General features: G+C 46.7%; 1 protein-coding gene across 12 annotated transcripts in view; it reads right to left on the bottom strand.

Moving 5' to 3' along the window:
* Positions 1-46: 46 nt before the first annotated feature.
* The window catches only part of LOC1270011 (cell adhesion molecule Dscam2), a 108,154-nt gene continuing 91,043 nt past the window's right edge, over positions 47-17,157 (bottom strand). For 6 of the 12 annotated variants that reach the window (XM_061644129.1, XM_061644128.1, XM_061644126.1 and 3 more), the window contains exons 7-21: positions 15,261-15,450; positions 12,745-13,362; positions 11,393-11,520; positions 11,102-11,238; positions 9,953-10,839; positions 8,795-9,874; positions 8,578-8,730; positions 7,367-8,512; positions 7,147-7,296; positions 6,867-7,037; positions 6,612-6,763; positions 4,947-5,025; positions 4,710-4,874; positions 3,823-3,997; positions 47-3,676 (exon numbers count right to left, since the gene is read on the bottom strand). In XM_061644129.1, coding sequence (XP_061500113.1) covers positions 3,451-3,676; positions 3,823-3,997; positions 4,710-4,874; positions 4,947-5,025; positions 6,612-6,763; positions 6,867-7,037; positions 7,147-7,296; positions 7,367-8,512; positions 8,578-8,730; positions 8,795-9,874; positions 9,953-10,839; positions 11,102-11,238; positions 11,393-11,520; positions 12,745-13,362; positions 15,261-15,450 — 5,457 coding nt within the window. In that variant the 3' untranslated portion in view covers positions 47-3,450. Of the gene's footprint in view, positions 3,677-3,822; positions 3,998-4,709; positions 5,026-6,611; positions 6,764-6,866; positions 7,038-7,146; positions 7,297-7,366; positions 8,513-8,577; positions 8,731-8,794; positions 9,875-9,952; positions 10,840-11,101; positions 11,239-11,392; positions 11,521-12,744; positions 13,363-15,260; positions 15,451-17,157 lie in introns of those variants that run through there. The other 6 variants (XM_061644132.1, XM_061644135.1, XM_061644133.1 and 3 more) reach the window with 6 other exon arrangements.

Here is a 17,157-nt window from a genome sequence, read left to right as displayed (position 1 = left end):
TTCAAGTAACGCTTTGAACGAACATTTGAAAGAAAACAGTAACACGTTGTTTCGTTTCGTTTGGTTGTTTCATTCAGTGTGTTTTGTTTGTTTCGTGCTTTATTTTATCTCTTTCCTTCCTTTCGATTGATATTCGTTCTATTGTTCCATTTGTGTAGTTTTTGTTACAATGCTTCATTAAAATCGACTGTTCAATTTGTCTTACATAGTTTTGGCTTCACAGGAAGAGGGAAACGAAATACGCCTTTCTTTGTTTATTTTTTGGTTCGCTTAGTTTTTTTGTGTACTTTGAATCGGTCATGTTGTCCTTAATATGAAGGTCTCTATTACTTCCGTGTATAGTGATGGTACATGTACGATGTGTGTTTAGTTTTCTCTTATTTTATCCATCTGGAGCTACATTTGTAGTTTACGCTTGCCAACAGTAGTTATGCCAGGAAATGAGAGTTTAGTTTTCTGTCTTACGTTACATATGACGATGATGTGATCATGAGTGTGTGTGTGTTTTATTAGGCGTATGTATGAGGGGCAAAAAACAGAAGAGAAAAATCCCTAAATGTTTATTCTTTATTTTCGCTTTCGCTAGCGTTCAATGGTTATAGTCGGTTGTGTGTAGAGCAGACTCTTTTGCTGAGGTTGGCAATCTGTTTATTGTAATATTTCTGTTTGGTTTCTGTGTTTTTGGCGTATTATGTTACGACTTGCTTTAAGAGAGAGGGACTATGATGAGTGGGTAACCAAATCCTTTCCATAAACAGGCCCCAAATCACAAGACATGACAGTTTATCCAGTGCAGTGGCCAGTACTGCCAGCGCGCCAGCTACACCTGGCCCTAAACGTTTCGCCCCTTCTATTTAATATCCCTTTCCTCTACACGCTCTGCCATTCATTTCGTTCTATAAATATATATGTACAAATATAACATGTATCTGTTTTGTTCGGTTCGTTTTTTCTCTCTCTCTCTCTCTTTTGCGAAACGAAAACACGCGCTCAGCAACTTAACGAAACAGATTCGCGCACGCAAAAAGAAAACGGGATCGGTAATACTGCCGCCCGTTTTTTTTCTTGCTGCTACACATGCACACACACACACCTGGAATGGGTTCATTCGATATTGTCTCATTGGTTTACTTCATTTACGTTTACGGTTTAGGGCTAGGGCTTTTGCATACACGCATCGAGGCCGGCAATGCGACGGACTGCTTAATTACCGCCCAACATGGGCCCAACACTTACAGCCTAACACGGGGTACTTAGTACTTCACGGAGTTCTAGGTGTTTGTTAGTTTGTGTATGTCTTTTGTTGGAAGGTGTAGGGTTTATCTATTTTAGTTTATGTCTTAACCGTGCAAACACTTGCTTTGTTGGCTCGCGAATACATTAGCTTTGTTAAAGAAAGTGAACGAAATAACGCACAAAAGAAATGGTTTAATTTGAATGTTTGAGTTAATACACTCAGCGCGGATATGTTATTGTTGGAGATGCTTTCCTACTCAATATGAGGCATAGCAATGTCAAAAGCTTCAATGTAAAGAAGCTAGTATGCATTTTTTTGTAATTAATTTGAAAGAAAATTCGTTAAACTTGTCACAAGACACGGAAGAATAAGGGCTTGAGCTACAATTTGGAAGTGCATCGTATGCAATGCAGCGAGAAGCAATGAGCGTATCTCTCTATTGATGGTACAAGGCACTGCTAAAATGGTAAAAATGTTCAAAAACTAAAAGAAGACAACCAAAAAACAATGTTCTATGCTTGCATGTTCTTGGGTTTATCGTGCCGTTGTCCGTGTTTTTTGTTTTTAGTTCGCTGTTTCGTGTGGTTCGTTATTCAATTCGATTTCATTATATACACAGTGAATGTTGTTTAAGAAAGTGTCATTTTTTAAACACTATTTAAAACAAAAAAAAGGAAGTACGCTTTGCCATCTTTGCCAGCTTTTTATGGGGTTCCGCTCTTAACTTCTACACAGTAAGACCCTCCGATTCGATCAACTTGATTGTTTGGTAGGGTTCCCTCTTCTTTACTACCCTTTTAAAGGGCTCAATTGTTACCAATTCTTAACAAGTGCTCTTCGTAACAAGCGTGAATGATCCGTTTTTCTCTCTTGTGTGTCTGTGTGCCTGTGTGTGTGTTGTTCACTTTTGGTACCACGTGTGTGGGACTTTAACTGGAAGCTTTTTGTTCAACGCTTTATGCTCTTCGCGCAGTAGTTGAGCAACCCTGTAAACATGTAACCCTCCTCTCTCCTTTCCCTCCATATCTCATCATCTACTTCCCAGTAACAAATAGCAAAATTGTAAAATTGGATGTAACCTACAAACGGATATACAGGGGGAAAAAAGTTACTATTCACCCGGAGCCGGTGATTGATGGCTTTGGTCCAGTTTTGGCAACCACCTGTGGAAGGATTGGTGGACAGACAGACGCACGCGCTGCGCAGTAAACTATACGGAAGAGAGTTTCACAAACGTAACAGTACGCAATGAAGAGGCGTTTTGGGAGTAACGTTAAGCCGATCAGTTAAGAGTGTGGTTGAGAGAAAGATCCATTCCATTCTTCCTTCGATTAGTCTACGCCTCTTTTAGAGTGTAAGGGCCTCGTTTTTGTGTGTGTGTTAAGTTCTAATCAATTTGTTTTGCCCTTGTTTTTGCCTCCTCTTTTGGCAACAATACTATCTAATTAGGGGAAGTTTTCGCTATGTCTCTTATTTTCTTATTTCATCTTATCATTTTCTCGTTTTATGCTGGGTTTTGGTATGCTTTGTAATGGTCTTGTGTTGGTTTATTTTACTATCAATTTTGCTAGCGCTTGTGTGTTTGCCTTTTTTGTCTGTCTTTTCTTTTTTGTCTTTTATTTTGTATGCTCTTCTCTTACTCGCTTTGTATTTCTTTCTTACTTTTTTGTTGTGCTTTTCTGATTATTTTTCTTTGTGTGTTTGCGCTGCTCTCTTGTTTTCCAATTTTGTTTTTGTTCAATTCTCTTATTCATTTAGGTTTTCTTTTCCTTTTGGGATTTGACTATATGAGTTTTGTTTGTTGGTTGTTTTTGTTGTAAAGCAAAATTATTTCCAGTGCATGCATTGGTGTGAGATCGTGCCCTTTTGCTTGCGCGATGCAGCGAAGTTAGTTAGTCTATAAAAAATATACGTATAAAACGTTCGCATTCTCCGAAAGGGCGCATGATGATGGCTGTCGTTCAGTACAATGTGTTTTGGCATGCGTGTTGGGGGTGAACTCACTGCTCACGTGGCCGGCAGCCGTTGATTATGTGCGGACACATGTGTAGAAACGATCCACACACAATGTCTTTGGTATTCGTGAAAGGGGAAGATCGCCCGGGCACACTAAACACTAACGTCCCTCCCCCCTTCATTCAGTCCTTTGTGGATCGTTGTGGAATGATGCGATCGAGGACGACTTCAACCTCGCCGCGGGTCGTCGCACATTTTTACACATTTATCTGAAACGCTTCACGCTGCAGTTTCTGGCCGGCACGGGGCCGGGGCGAATGGTTGCTCGACTTTTTGCCCACCACGTTGCTACCGATCTCGGTCGCGCTGCCCAGGCTGGATGGGTTCACGGACGACACTGCGAGCGTGGCGTCCCGCCCGAGCAGATCCGAAAACCGGGCCGGCGGTGTTATGTGATCGGAATAGTTGGGATAGTTCGATATACTGTTGCGGCGGGAGGGTAGAAAGAATGAAAAAAAAAAACGGTGAAAGTGATACAGCACCCGAGGGGCGGTCAACGGCACAGCGCAAGGGCCACACAGCGTGGGACAGGGCCGGGGACCGCAAGCAGACGGCCATCATCAACTTACCTGAAAGTAGTTTCTTCGTTGTGGCTAGAGTACCCGCTAGAGCTACGCACATGCCGCTTCGGTAGGTTCTGCGACTGTGCTTTGGCAGACTTTCTCGGTGGATAGGGTGGTTTGGATTTTCTCGATATGCTCGAGGGAGAGTTTTCGCTAGACGAAGACGTTTCGTCTTGCGTGTCTGTGCAGGATAGAAGAAAGAAAAAAGCGAATGGAGAGGAGGGGGAGGGGACCAAAAGAAAGACATGGAAATTCACAGAAAAGTATGAAATAAGAAGATGTAAAACAACATAATGGAAGGAAGAAATGAAAGTAAAATTAGCAATCGAGGTTAAAAAGTTGGTAAACGAAACAAAAACAAACATAACAGGCAGGGAAAATAGAATAAGCATAAAAATGTTCAAATGAATTGCAAATTGAATGAAAAAGAAAGAGTTAATGAGAGAAAGAAAGAGAGAGAGAGAGAGAGAGAGATAGAGAGAGAGCAAAAGAGAGAAAGAGAGAAAGAGCGTGTTGGTGTGAGTGATAAAGCAAACAACGAAGCACTTGCGCGTTGATATTAATCATTTCTTTTCGTTTAAATACATTTCATAGCAAACATAAAATCAAAAGGTCAAATTAAAAGTTGATTTTTTTGCACATTGTTGGTTAAGCGGCTACATTCCTACAATGCGTCACGCTCAACCACAATCGTAAATATGGTAGAATTTGCGGAAAGTTTGCCAATGTTATGGAGCACTTTTGCTGTAAATTAAAATACAATTTGAAAGCCCGCGGATCGTTGAAGATGGGGCAAACGGGGTAATTAAATCCAAACCAATGGAAAAATAAGGAGAAACAGAACAGAAACAAAAATCAATTTGCCGACTCAACTGTGTCGGACGAATACGTACCACGATGGTGACGGTAGTTGGACTGGTTGGAGCGCGAGGCAATATCGTTGTCAGATTCGGAACCGAGTGTATCATATTCTGTAATCGGTATATGAAGTGTTAGTATCTTCCTAACTTCGGAATCTGTGGATCCGGGATTGTCTGATTCTATAAATTGATTTATATCTAGAAATGGTCGGCTTTATGGAGCAAGACAGCGAGCAAACATCAAACGGTTATCGGCGCGAGCGTACTCACCTATTGGTTCCGAGGTGGCCGGATCTCGGAGCCGAGATCCGCCCTTTCTGCGCACTTTCGTGTATTCGGGCTCTTTGTTCTACGGGAGGTTGTTTTTTTTGTTAACGAAGAAGAAGGGGGATATTTTTGTTGGTTTTGGTTGGTGTATTTGTGTTTTGGGTTTCATTTTTTTCGGTTTCAAAAGTCGCAATGTGTAGTCAGACGAAGGTCGAACCGCGGGATAGTTGGGTAGATTTGTTATGGAAGTTGTTCCAATTGCATTGTTCCAATCGTATCGGATGTGGTAGCGCCAGGCCAGGATGAGAAGGACAGCACGGTTGCATCAGCACATGAGTGTTTGGGTTCGTTTTGGGGCGTTGTTACATTTTTTTGTAAATAAAACAGGAAGAGATGTATGTGCATTATCGTTAAGAAGGTCGGAACGGAAAACCCAGCAAAGCCCACAGCAACGGCAGCAACGACAACGCACGAAACACGCAGCAAGGGGGATGTTTTGTTTCGACGTTTTGAGGGACATTTCGAAGGATTGTTGTTTGATTTGTTGGATGGACGGTTTGTTTTGTGGGGAGAGTTTTTATTGATTTGTGGTTTGCATGTTCGATCATACACACAACCAGCGAGAGAGAGAGAGCGCGCGCGCGAGAGCGATAAAAAAGAGAGAAAGAGAAAGAAAGAGAAGAGAGATAGAAAGAAAGAGAAAAAGAAAAGAAAAAAAAACACCATTTGGGACATTTTTGATTTTTGTTCGACTGTGATTCGATCGTGGGCATTTGTGCTCTCTTCTGCCTTCTCGACTTACAATGGTGATGATGGTGGTGATCATGTTGGTAGTGATGGTGAGCGAATAGTGCGAAACGATCAGCAGCTAATGAGAGGTGATTTCAGTACGAATACGAAACACGATTGCAAAACAATTGAAACGATAATCGAAAGATGATCGTATGAAGCGAAACACAGTTGATGAGTGCCAATTGTTACGGGGGATAGATGAGTGATCGGTACGAAAGAATGTAAGAACGAAGCATTATGTGGTTCACTGGTGAACGAGATGATCAAGAGGAATGGAGAGGCTGGTTAACAAGGACAATTAAGCTGACTTTACTGACACTCTATTTGGTACTGATTTTGATCTTCAAAGACTTAAGACTCAAGATTCTCTGAGGTTAGGAGCTTGTTGCACCAATAGGATCATCCTTAGTAAAACCTTTAAGAGGAATGAAAGATCATCAGGACAACAAAAGTGCAACATTTCCGACAGGTACTAGCGAGAGATACTAGCAAATCGAAAGACGAACGACGATCGATGGTAATAGTGATAGGTGAGTCGACGACGATCATGAGATATGAGATGCGTACGCAACAATGACCTTTGCTAGAAGATAGAGATGAACACAGTGATGAGAGATAGAGAGAGAGACAGAGAGATGAAAGCATAAAACGGAAACAGATGACGCTGTTCATGGTCGCTAGTGATGGGAAAGTTTGGAAAAAAGGAGATCTGATGAAAAGGATGGCTGTGGAGTTGTTGGATGGTTGCGTTGGAGGTGTGCGCTCATTGTCATTGTTTGTTGATGATGAGGAAAATAAAAACATACAGAGAGTTTAGTTCCACAATGGGACAAAAATGAAACAGAGAGAAAGAGATGGCATAGAAATTAAACTTACATGATAGCTTTCGGTTTTAACATCATGATACACAAATGATCCTCTTACCGAGTGATATGGTCCACTGTAGACATTTCCACTGTATGAACTTTCGCTGTACGTTTGCTTGTTCAGCTGAAAGGTTGCATACGGGCAAATGTCTTCAATATACTCTGTAAAAAAACAGGGGAAAAGGTGTGGAAAGTAGACGGTAAGTGAGTTGAGCCTTTCGGCAGGTAGAATGCGGGAGTGAAGTGAAATGATTGGGACGATTACCATTTCCCTCGGCTTTGTAGCTGCCCGAGTCAACGGAGTTACTGTTCCGGCTCGCTTGCTGAGCCCGCACTGCTAGGTACTGCTGGTCCCGGTTGTGCTTGTTCTGGATGTTGGCGATCGACGGTGACTCCGACATCGAGGTGGATGGGATGCGGTTCTGGTTGTTTAGCTCTGATAAGAGTGAAACACACAAGAGATATCAGTTAATTAGTTTGTAGAGTCTTTTAGGGTTTAAACTACTTCCTGAAGAGGATCCTCAAGATGGATATGGCCTACTTACTTCGTTTGCGTATGAGCAGGGCCGCAGCAACGAGCGCGAACAGTATCAGAATGGATAGACAGAGTGGCAAGATCACCTTCACATTGGCATAGAACGGATTCTCACCCATGTGCGGTGACACTGGGTTCGTTATATCCGGATACACCATCACTGGAAGCAAACAGCATTACATTGGTAAAGCGCCACAGTTCTTAAACTACTCTCCACCAACTCCACCTACCTCCCTGTGCAGTCAGCGTGGTGTAGTTGTAGACGGCCATCGTAGCACCGGCATTGTTGTACGCCGTCACACGCAACTGATACTTTGTTGCCGGCTGCAGATCCGTCACGGTAAAGATCCGCTCCGTCGCCTCCACATGGCTAGCGATCATGTTCCACTGCGATCGTCCATACAGCCGGTTCTCGATCGAAAAGTGCAGTATCCCACAGCCACCATCACCCCACGAATCGAGCCAGCATGTCACGCTCGTCGAGTTGTTCGTTATCATCTGTGAATGTTTTGGTTGTACCGGGGGAAGTCCCTTCGTGTGCGAGTGCACAATATCGCACGGCAATCCAGTACCTATCTTGTTGTACGCTGTAATGTAGAGTTGATAGCGCGTACCGCACCACAGATTCACCAGCAGGTGTGTGTTGGTTTTCGAGTCGATCTGTAGCTCCTCCCAGTCACCGTTCTCGCGCTTGTAGTTGATCACGTACCCGAGCACCGGCGAGCCACCGTTCCGATTGTCCGTCCACTCGAGCAGCAGACTGTCGGTGTAGGTGTTGACGATCGTCAGTGTCGGTGGATCGGGTGGCACCCGGATCCGGATGCGGTACACGATCTCATCCCTGCCCCAGGTGTTCTCCACACTGCACGTATAGTTGCCCGCGTCCGAGTGCTGACAGTCCTTGATGTAGAGGGTGCCGTTTTTGGCAATTAGCTTGCGCGTCCCCGTATCCATCGGCTGGTCGTCCTGCCGCCAGATGGTCACGGGTGCCGGTACACCCACCTTCCGGCAGGGTAGGATCAGTGTTTCCTTCCACGGCGTTACAATCTCCTGGCTGAAGGAAACGATCCGGGCTGGGACTTTGTTGTTGGGAGGAACGGTGATCACTTCGGACTTTTCACCCTCCCCTACCTTGGTGGAAGCTGTCAGCCAGAACTGGTAGGTGGCGTGCTCCTGCAAGCGTACCGTTTCGTGGCTTTCGGCGTACGGTACTAGGGAGCGCTTGTGCGTACCCTCGTCACGGCCACCGTCGACGAGCTGCATGTAGAAGGTGTAGCCGGTGATGAGACCATTCCGGTGGGCTGGTGGTAGCCAGGAGATGATGATCTTGGTGCTGGATGAAGGGACTGCTTTCAGGGCACTGGGAGCACTCGGTACTAGGAAGAAAGAGAAGAGACTTTGATAGAGACTGACAATGGTAGAGGACGTAGAGCAAACGTACCATCCTCCTGGGTGATGCAATGGAACGGATTGGTTCTGACACCGTCGCCCACCTTGGTGAACGCCAACACCCAGAACGTGTAGTTGGTGAATTTCTTCAGGTTTTCTAACGTCAGATACTGATTGTTCGTTTTCGATGTATACGGTTCCTTCTCTGTAAATGGGGAAAGAGCCATCAAAACAAAGCTCATTGAATCGTCCAAATCAACTCTACTTACCGTAAAGATCGTCCATCTCAATGTAGGATACCTTGTAGCCTCGGATCTTTCCATTCTGCCCATCGACCGGTGGCGGCGACCAGGTGATGTAGATCGAGGTCGAACTCAGCACATCACACTTTGGACTGTCGGGTGCGCTCGAAGGTACATCTTCCAGCGTACCGAGCGATATCTCTTTGCTCGGCGGTCCACTGCCCTGGCTGGTGTACGCCTGCACCACAATATTGTACGTCGTGCACTTGTTCAAGTTTTGTAGCGTTGTCTCACCACCAAAGTGACTGCGCACCTCAACCGTCTTGAAGTTGAAGCCTTGCGTCGGATTGATGTCACGATCATTGGGACTGGCGGCGATCTGGTAGCCAACGTAGTACCCCAAAAGGTTCCCATTCCACTGATCCCGGTCCGGTGCTTCCCATGAGAGGAAAATTTCCGTCGAACTCTTCGGCTCTCCTTTGATGTTGAGTGGCGGTCCCGAGGGAACTTCCTCCAGCGTCGTAACCTGTATCACTTCCGAGTACTCCGACGCACCGAGCTTGTTTTCGGCCGAGATGCGCAGATGGTACGCTTTGGCGGGCTTCAGGTTTTGCAGCGTTATGACCGTCTGCGTCCCAGCGACGGTGATATGCTCGGCCGACTGCCACGAATCCGTCACCAGCTTGTACTCCACGTTGTACTTCTCGATCGGGCTGTTGCCGGCGAACGGTTGGCTCCAGGAGAGCTGCAGCGTGCGCGACTGCTGCGAGTTGATGCGCAGGTTTTTGGGCGCTTCGGGCACCTCCTGGATGACGAGATGGATCGACATCTCGTCCTGGCCGAACGCGTTCGACGCCTGGCAGATGTAGACGCCCGTGTCCTGCCGGTAGGTGTGGGAGATGCCGAGCTCGGACACCATGCCGTCGTCCAGTACCTGCTCGCGTATGTTGTACCGGTTGTCGAGCGATTCGTCGAGCTGCTGCTGGGAGCTCTGCATCTTCCACTTGATGTCGATCGGGTTGTCGCCCTGCACGTTGCACTGGATGTGGATTTGCTTGTTGCGCGGCGAGGTGATCTGTTTGTTTTTCGTCGTAAAGTGGGCAGGTACTGGGGATGAAAACACAAAAAATGGTTCAATGTATTAGCACCAAAAACCTCCAATAAATCATAGACATGCAAACTTACCATTAACCTTCAGGAAGATAACCTTGCTAACACCCGTCCCGATCGAGTTCTTCGCCTCGCACAGAAAGTGGCCCTGCGAATCTTTCGCGATCTTGCGAAACTGTAGCGTCCCGTTCGTGTGCAGCGACACGTTTGGCTCGTACAGAAAGTCCTTATACTCCCCGGGCGTGTTGCCGATCGCTTTCTTCCACGTCACCGTCGGCTGCGGATGGCCTCCGGCCTGACAGTGCAGTGCCACGTCCTGCCCGGCCTGGGCGCTCGAATCCTTCGGCTCCAGTATCCACTTCGGCGGCACGTTCACCGTCAGCGGCACGGTAAAGCTCTCGCTGCCCGCCACATTGCTCGCGATGCACGTATAGTTCCCCGAGTACTCGGACGTAATGTGCTCGATCACCAGGCTCGTGCTGTACTCGTCCAGCCGCCGAATCACCTCGTTGCCCGTCCCAAGCACCGGTTTACCGTTGCGCTCCCAGCGAAAGTTGACTGGCAGATCACCCTCGAGGATTTGGCACGAGATGGCTGCCCGCATACCTTCGCGCAGCATGTTCGTCATCGCTTGGATGGGCATAATCTTGGGCGGCACTATCACCTGTATCTCGACGTTGCGTCGGGCCGTCTGCTTCTGCTTGTTCTGCGCCATACAGGTGTACGTTCCAGCGTCCTCTGCCAGCTGTAGCTGTTCGATGATGAGTGTGCCGTTGTTGTAGGCCCGCTGGCGTCGATTGATGGGTAGTGTTTGACCGTCCCGCTCCCAGTGGATCTTGTCGATCGGGTAGCCGGCGACCGGGCACTTGATGATGAGGTCGTGCCCCGAGATGCCCGTAATTTTCGGCATCTCGCGTATGTATGGAAGCCCGTAGATGTTCACTTTGGCACTGTGTGACACTCTGGTTTGTGGAAAAGAGAGAAGAAGTTATGGAATGGCTGAGAGCTTTCTACATCATTAGTGTGATGCACTGTAAACGTCTCCTGGGGGGATGAACGTGGCCCGGTTCTGTATTCTCTCCCAAGAGCACCCACCCCACAGCAATCACCGATTGGTATGGATTGTGTAATGCATTTTTCATGCACACTGTCCCTGTCGCTGGTTTGCAGAAGCGCCCACGGGGAAGAAGAGTTTCGCAAATACATGCATCCATCTATCCTTACCTTCCGATGCTGTTCTGCGCCACGCACGTATATTCGCCACCGTCCTCTTCCTTCACGTTGGAAATGTTCACGTGACTGATGACATCGTCGTGGATGGTGACGTACTGACCGACGACAAACCGGGGACTGTCGGGGATCTGTAAAGAGTGTAACCACAGCCGCGGCAAGCATTTGCATTATTCGTCGCTTACTCTCTTTGGCAGGTCCGGGTCTACGGCTTCACGCACAGCACCGCCCACGACTGGGCAGAAGTGGGCAAATCGACAATCCACCAAGGCGTCTGTTACTTACCGGAAAACCGTCCAACTTCCAAGTGAACTGCGGCGGTGGGTTACCGGTGCCCACGCACTTGAGCGATACGGTCGGGCCCGGCTGGAGCGTCTGTTCCGAGAACCAGTACAGCAACTCCGGGGTAGCATCTGTTGGCGGGGGACGGAACAAAAGAGAAAGAGCGATAAAAAAGGGGGAACAAATAGTAAGCGCACTTACACTTGTCTAAGGTGGGGAAGTTTGGTTTGCACTCCCCTCGAGTGCAATGATCAAAAGAGATTGTTGCACCCTCTCTACCCCATTTTGTCCTCCTTTTCCTTGTCTTCTTGTGTAGTTCCATTTCCGGGCATGGGAAAGAAGGGTGAACAAGTGCATAGAAGGGGTAGAACATAATGTTCCCGTGTCCTAATTATGGATGGATGCTGCCTGATGAATATTCTTTCTTGGCACAGTAAAACGCTACCCGGAGGGTTATTGCGTAAGGGTGATGCAATCCCTCTGTGAGTGTGTGTGTGTGTGTGTGTGTGGTTGCATCTGACGCGGTTTTAGGAGGGTGTAGAAAAAGACTTTACCAGGTTTTATGGGACATTTTGTTATGACTCGGGGACTGTTCCATTTACTGACACATATTACGATTTGTCGGCAATAATTTTTCAATTGTTTAGAATTGATTTTCAATCAGTTATAAGAAAAATGTGTTATTTTTACAGTGGATAACACAACTATTTAAAGATTGCCCAGTTTGACGTTACTCTCAAAAAGCAAGTGCAATGTTATGCACTGTACTAAAAGCTTCTTCTGTCAAATGTCAAACTGTATCAAAATGAAATTTAAACAGATCGTTGAAGATCAGAACCCATCCACAGGTCATATTTTAACAAATAAAACGGGTTTTAGTTCCAATGTAGTTTAGCCTGTATCATGGTACAGTCGTCAACTTGTACGACTTAACAATATGCCCGTCATGGGTTCAAGCCTCAAATGGGGACCGTGCCGCCATACGTAGGACTGAGCATCCGGCTATGGGTAACCAATAAGTCACTGAAAGTCATGCCCACGAGGGGTATAGGCAGGCCTTGAACGACAACGGTGTTTGAGCCAAAAAGAAGAAGAAGTAGTTCCAATGATCAATTGCAGTAAAGCCAAACTGTTAATAATTACAAACATTTACGATTTTAACATCAAAATTGTGTAAAAAAGTATTCAAAATCATCGTTTAAGTGTGTGGTTCAATCAATAGACACATAAGTTACTAGATGGTACCCAAACAAAGCTCTATTCCTCCTGTGAGAAGTGCGTCCAATCCTGTGCTAGACATTCCAAGCAACATCAAGACACGCGCACCCCAACACTATCCACAAAACGCCACTCACCACCAAGCTGCAGCTCCGCCGTGGACTGTATCTGCTCCCACTCGTTCGCGACGAAGCACTGGTACATGCCCTGGTCCTCCTTCTGCACGTTCTTGATCACGATCCGCGGCACGTCGGTGTAGATCTCGATCCGGCTGTCCCGCACGATCGGTTTGCCGTTGTGCATCCACAGCACCTCGTGCGCCGGAAAGCCGGAAATGATGCACTGGAACTGGGCATCCTTCCCGACGTCCACCGTCTGTACCTGGGGCTGCAGGTGGGCGGTCAGCGGTGCCGTCACCGTCAGCGACACCTGGATCGTTTCCTCGCCGGCGGTATTGTTCACCCAGCAGAGGTACTTCCCGCTGTCCTCGAGCCGGGCCTTGGCGATCTTGAGCAGGCCCGCCGACACGATGCTGATGCGCTCGTTCAGCGGCAGCGGCATGATCTGGTCCTTCACCTCCTTGAACCACCGGTACGTCGGTACCGGGTGGCCCTGGGCGACGCAGGGCAGCGTGACCGGTGCATTCACCACCACGTGCTTGAGCGAATGTTTCTCCACGTTAATTCTAGGTTGTACTAGTCCCTTCGGCTCGGTCACTATCACTCGACCTGGATATGTTGAAATTTGTATTTCACCTGTGCAGAAAAAGAGAGAGAGAAGCATTACAAGGGGGTTGTTTAAAATTGTCTTTGAAGTGGTGTTCGTCCTGCTGGCGAAACGGTCAAGCATTTTAATTAGAAGTTAAACATAAATATTGCAAAAGCGTGTCCGGGCGATATCATCGGTACCGGGCTGCTTTCAAAGATTACTCCGTACGTGTGCACTTAACTGCTCGAAATGAAAAAAAAGCAAAAAAGAAACTACTCGAGTGCCTCGGGCAGTGCTCACGTTTAGTGCGCGCTCTGCGGTTGCTACTTGTAATGCAATTTCAGCACGTTGCTACGAGCTTTTACTGCCATCACCGTTTCTGCTACTGCATATTTTCCGTCCTTCCCAGTTTGTTGTTCATCGGCGAGTCATGAAAATGAAATTCCATTTACCACTCGTCCGAGACTCGGTTGCGCGCGGGATAGCTTTTAAGCAACAATTCAACCACTTGGTCCACAAACATTCACGTGCGCCACGGAATGCCACGTGGCAATGGCTGCACAATCCCATGTAAGCACCAACAAAAATCCCATGCCATGTTGTGCTCTATTGCACCTTTGCGCAAGGAGAAAGAAAACGGGGATTTGGTGCATCGAGCAGTACAGCAGCACACGTCCGGGTGCATCGATCCCGGTGCAACTCGTGCAAGATCTTGAAGGATTTTCGATTGTCGACGCAGTTTCAGTTTTCTGTGTTTTCTGTGGTGCTTTTGTTTTGTTTCTGCATGCCATATTGTGCTGTAACCTTTGCGGGAGCTTTTCTTTTATGATTCCGCGCGCACACAAACACACCGACACACACACACATTCTTTCTTTTCGCGTTCAAGTATGCACATTGTTCTTGGTTTGCTTTTGGCCCTGCAACACGGGCCCTTTTCTCCGGTGCCACCCCGTTGCCGGGACTCTAGCCCGGTGCCTTTTCACAGATCGATTTCTGCTTCGCTTGCGGCGGTAATTACTGTCGCTCGCGTAATGGACGCTACGTGACTGCAATGCACGAATGGTGGTCCCTCCTGCCCGGGCGCACACTAGCTCGCGCAAAGTTATGCATATCCACTGGCAGTACGGCAGTACGGGCAGTACGCTGGCATACCACCGTGGTGCGGCAAAACAAAGGGGGGAATAAGGACAAAAAAAGGAGAATATGGGGGATGTTTCTTCCATTTTTACTGCACGAGAAATAAGATATTTTTATCCCGCACGAGGAATGGGAAAAATGGAATGTGGCTTGCCGCATACGGAAATGGAAAGTGCAAGAAAAAAGTCGCTTTTTGACCGGAATATATTGAAATGGTATGTGTAGGAGGCGCTCGGTATGCAAGGGAAAGCGTGTATGGTTTTTGGGGGAGGGGTCAGGGGCCGGTTGTACGTTCCTAGGAAACACCTGACTTACATGCAGATTTCGTAATTAACGACGCAATAAATGGGTAGCTGTGGCCGATGGTATAATCATTAGGAAATGCAGAAGGATACCGTTTTATCTCTAACAACATTCTAATTGCGGGACGGAGTAATAAAATACTCATTTCACAGAGCGAGCTTCAAAAAGGACAAAAAAAAATGCAATATGAAACAATTCCGTTTCATGTTGCATACACCTAGGCGCCGTCATTACCATTAATTGCGCTTACCAGGAAATTATCGCATAGTTATTTCAATTTGATTGAAGTACAATTAATTGAATGTGATGTGTTTTCTGTGATTGCTTTTTATTTTTGAAGAAGATTCGCCTTTTTTCTTCAATATAAGTAATTCTGAAATTTTGAACGCAAAGCGCCCAAATGTATGCAATATCACTTAAATCGTAGTTTCCATAGTGAAAACCGTTTTGCATATATTAAGGCGCTCAGCTATTAATGGCTTTCAAACTGTTCGAACAACCTACCTGTGAGTCTATTTACAGTTCGGCACGAGTACGTTTTGTACGCATCACTTGCCCCAGCATTGTTGATGTACAGATCGCCATTCGACAGGACGATGTACTTGCCGCCAATGTCCGAGTTGGGGTACAGATGAACGCCCGAGTCCTGCACCCAGGCCGTCACTACCACGTAATCCTGGATGTAGCTTGGCACCTGCAAGAAAGCGAATGTTGAGTAAAAATGTGTTAAAAATGGCATTGATTTGCATGAGAGCGTTAACATAATGTTAAGCTATTACTCGTTCGCCTGTACTGCGGACACGTATTCCTTGGCAGGTTCGCAGCGCAACTCAACCGCACGAATGACATTACATTTAATTACGCAAAATAGCTTTACAAATCGTGCATACCGTGCCGAGCATGAAATATTTGCTCATCCGCACAAGACATTCCGCTCAATTTGCTCGAAAAACGTACGCATACTGGGCCGCCAATCAGCTCTTACGATCCATCATCTCTTGTCACTCCGAGGTACAATTTCTTACAACCATGCCCACATACATACACACACACACACACACACACACACACACACACACACACACACACACACGCAGGCAGTGTATCAAAATCTTAATCGTGATCGAAATTCCAGTTCATTCCAAACGGAAGCGACGCACCGCAACGCCGGCAGAAGCGGGGCGCGGGGTGAGTACAGGAAAAAGGGAAAACTTAATTTCCCTGTCTCTGACAAAACAATCACGAACGGCATCAACCGCACGTTTAACGGTGTGGCGGGCCACACTGCTGGGTGCTGAGTGCTGTGCTGTCCGGGTGCGGGCTGGGGTTTTCCGGAGAAAACTTTCACCACCGTAACACGTGTCGCTGCCGGGTTTTGTTGCGTGTTGGAGGTTAAACAGATAGAGAGAGTGAGTGAGAGAGTTAGAGAGCTAGAGAGAGACGTATGAATTGTGGTTTGGAGGTGTAAAATAGGCCTTGAACATTCCTGGAAGTGTTACCGCTTACATGAGGAAAGCAGATAGTTCTTTGTATTATTGTGTACTAGCATGGATCGTAGATAAGCGCCTGAAGTTATGCAATTGAATTACATGTGTCTATATTGGGCTATTTTTAGTCATTAATAACATAAGGCAAACGTAGTACATTTTAAAGAAATGTCATACAGTTTGCATACATTTAGGCGCTATAGGAAACAGCCGCTTCTTACTTTTAAAACTACCTAATGGCCTTTTTTATGAATTTTGATGAAACATTGTACTACTTACATTTTTAACTGTATATATTCTTTGGAGGATATCTTTTGACACCTACAAATTTATCGGAAAAGCAGTGGTTTTCCAAGTTCATGATGAAACTAAACTGCAACCCGCAACATGCTTTCAAACTCCGTACACCATCGGGAAGTGTTCGGTGCTGAGTGTCCGTGTAACCACCTACCACGTCTGTTTGGTTTGGCGAGTGTTGAAAAACGATTTAATTGCACTAATTGTGTTTCGCGTTGTAGCGTCGTAAAAAAACGTCGCACTAGAAGCAAACAGCTAACGGGAGGGTTTTTACTCCCATCTTGATGGGGTTTTGCGGTCATCTTGGAAAATGCTTCCGGTCAGCTGGGGAGCGTGAATCGATCCGAGGGGAAATCGATGTATTTCCGCAGCTACCATCACCGTATGTCTGTGTCTAATGCATGTTGTTTGCTCGCACCACGAGTTTTGTAACACGAGCGCGGAATGCTGAACACATGGCGGGAATGTTTGTCGCCGCTGCTGGCTGCTAACGCGCAAAGGGTGACAATTTAATTATGAAGCAATTTTGCGGTTAGCATGCCACTTCCTCCCGGGGCAGCCGAATGGGATGGATTGGATGGAGCGGTGGTGGTCGTTATGACTGGTGATAAAAATTG

The sequence above is a fragment of the Anopheles gambiae genome, chromosome 2 (genome assembly GCF_943734735.2).
Source record: "Anopheles gambiae chromosome 2, idAnoGambNW_F1_1, whole genome shotgun sequence".
In the NCBI taxonomy this organism is placed as follows: Eukaryota; Metazoa; Arthropoda; class Insecta; order Diptera; family Culicidae; genus Anopheles; species Anopheles gambiae.
Note: the sequence above shows the minus strand (reverse complement) of the source record. Positions and strands in the feature narration are given on the sequence as shown.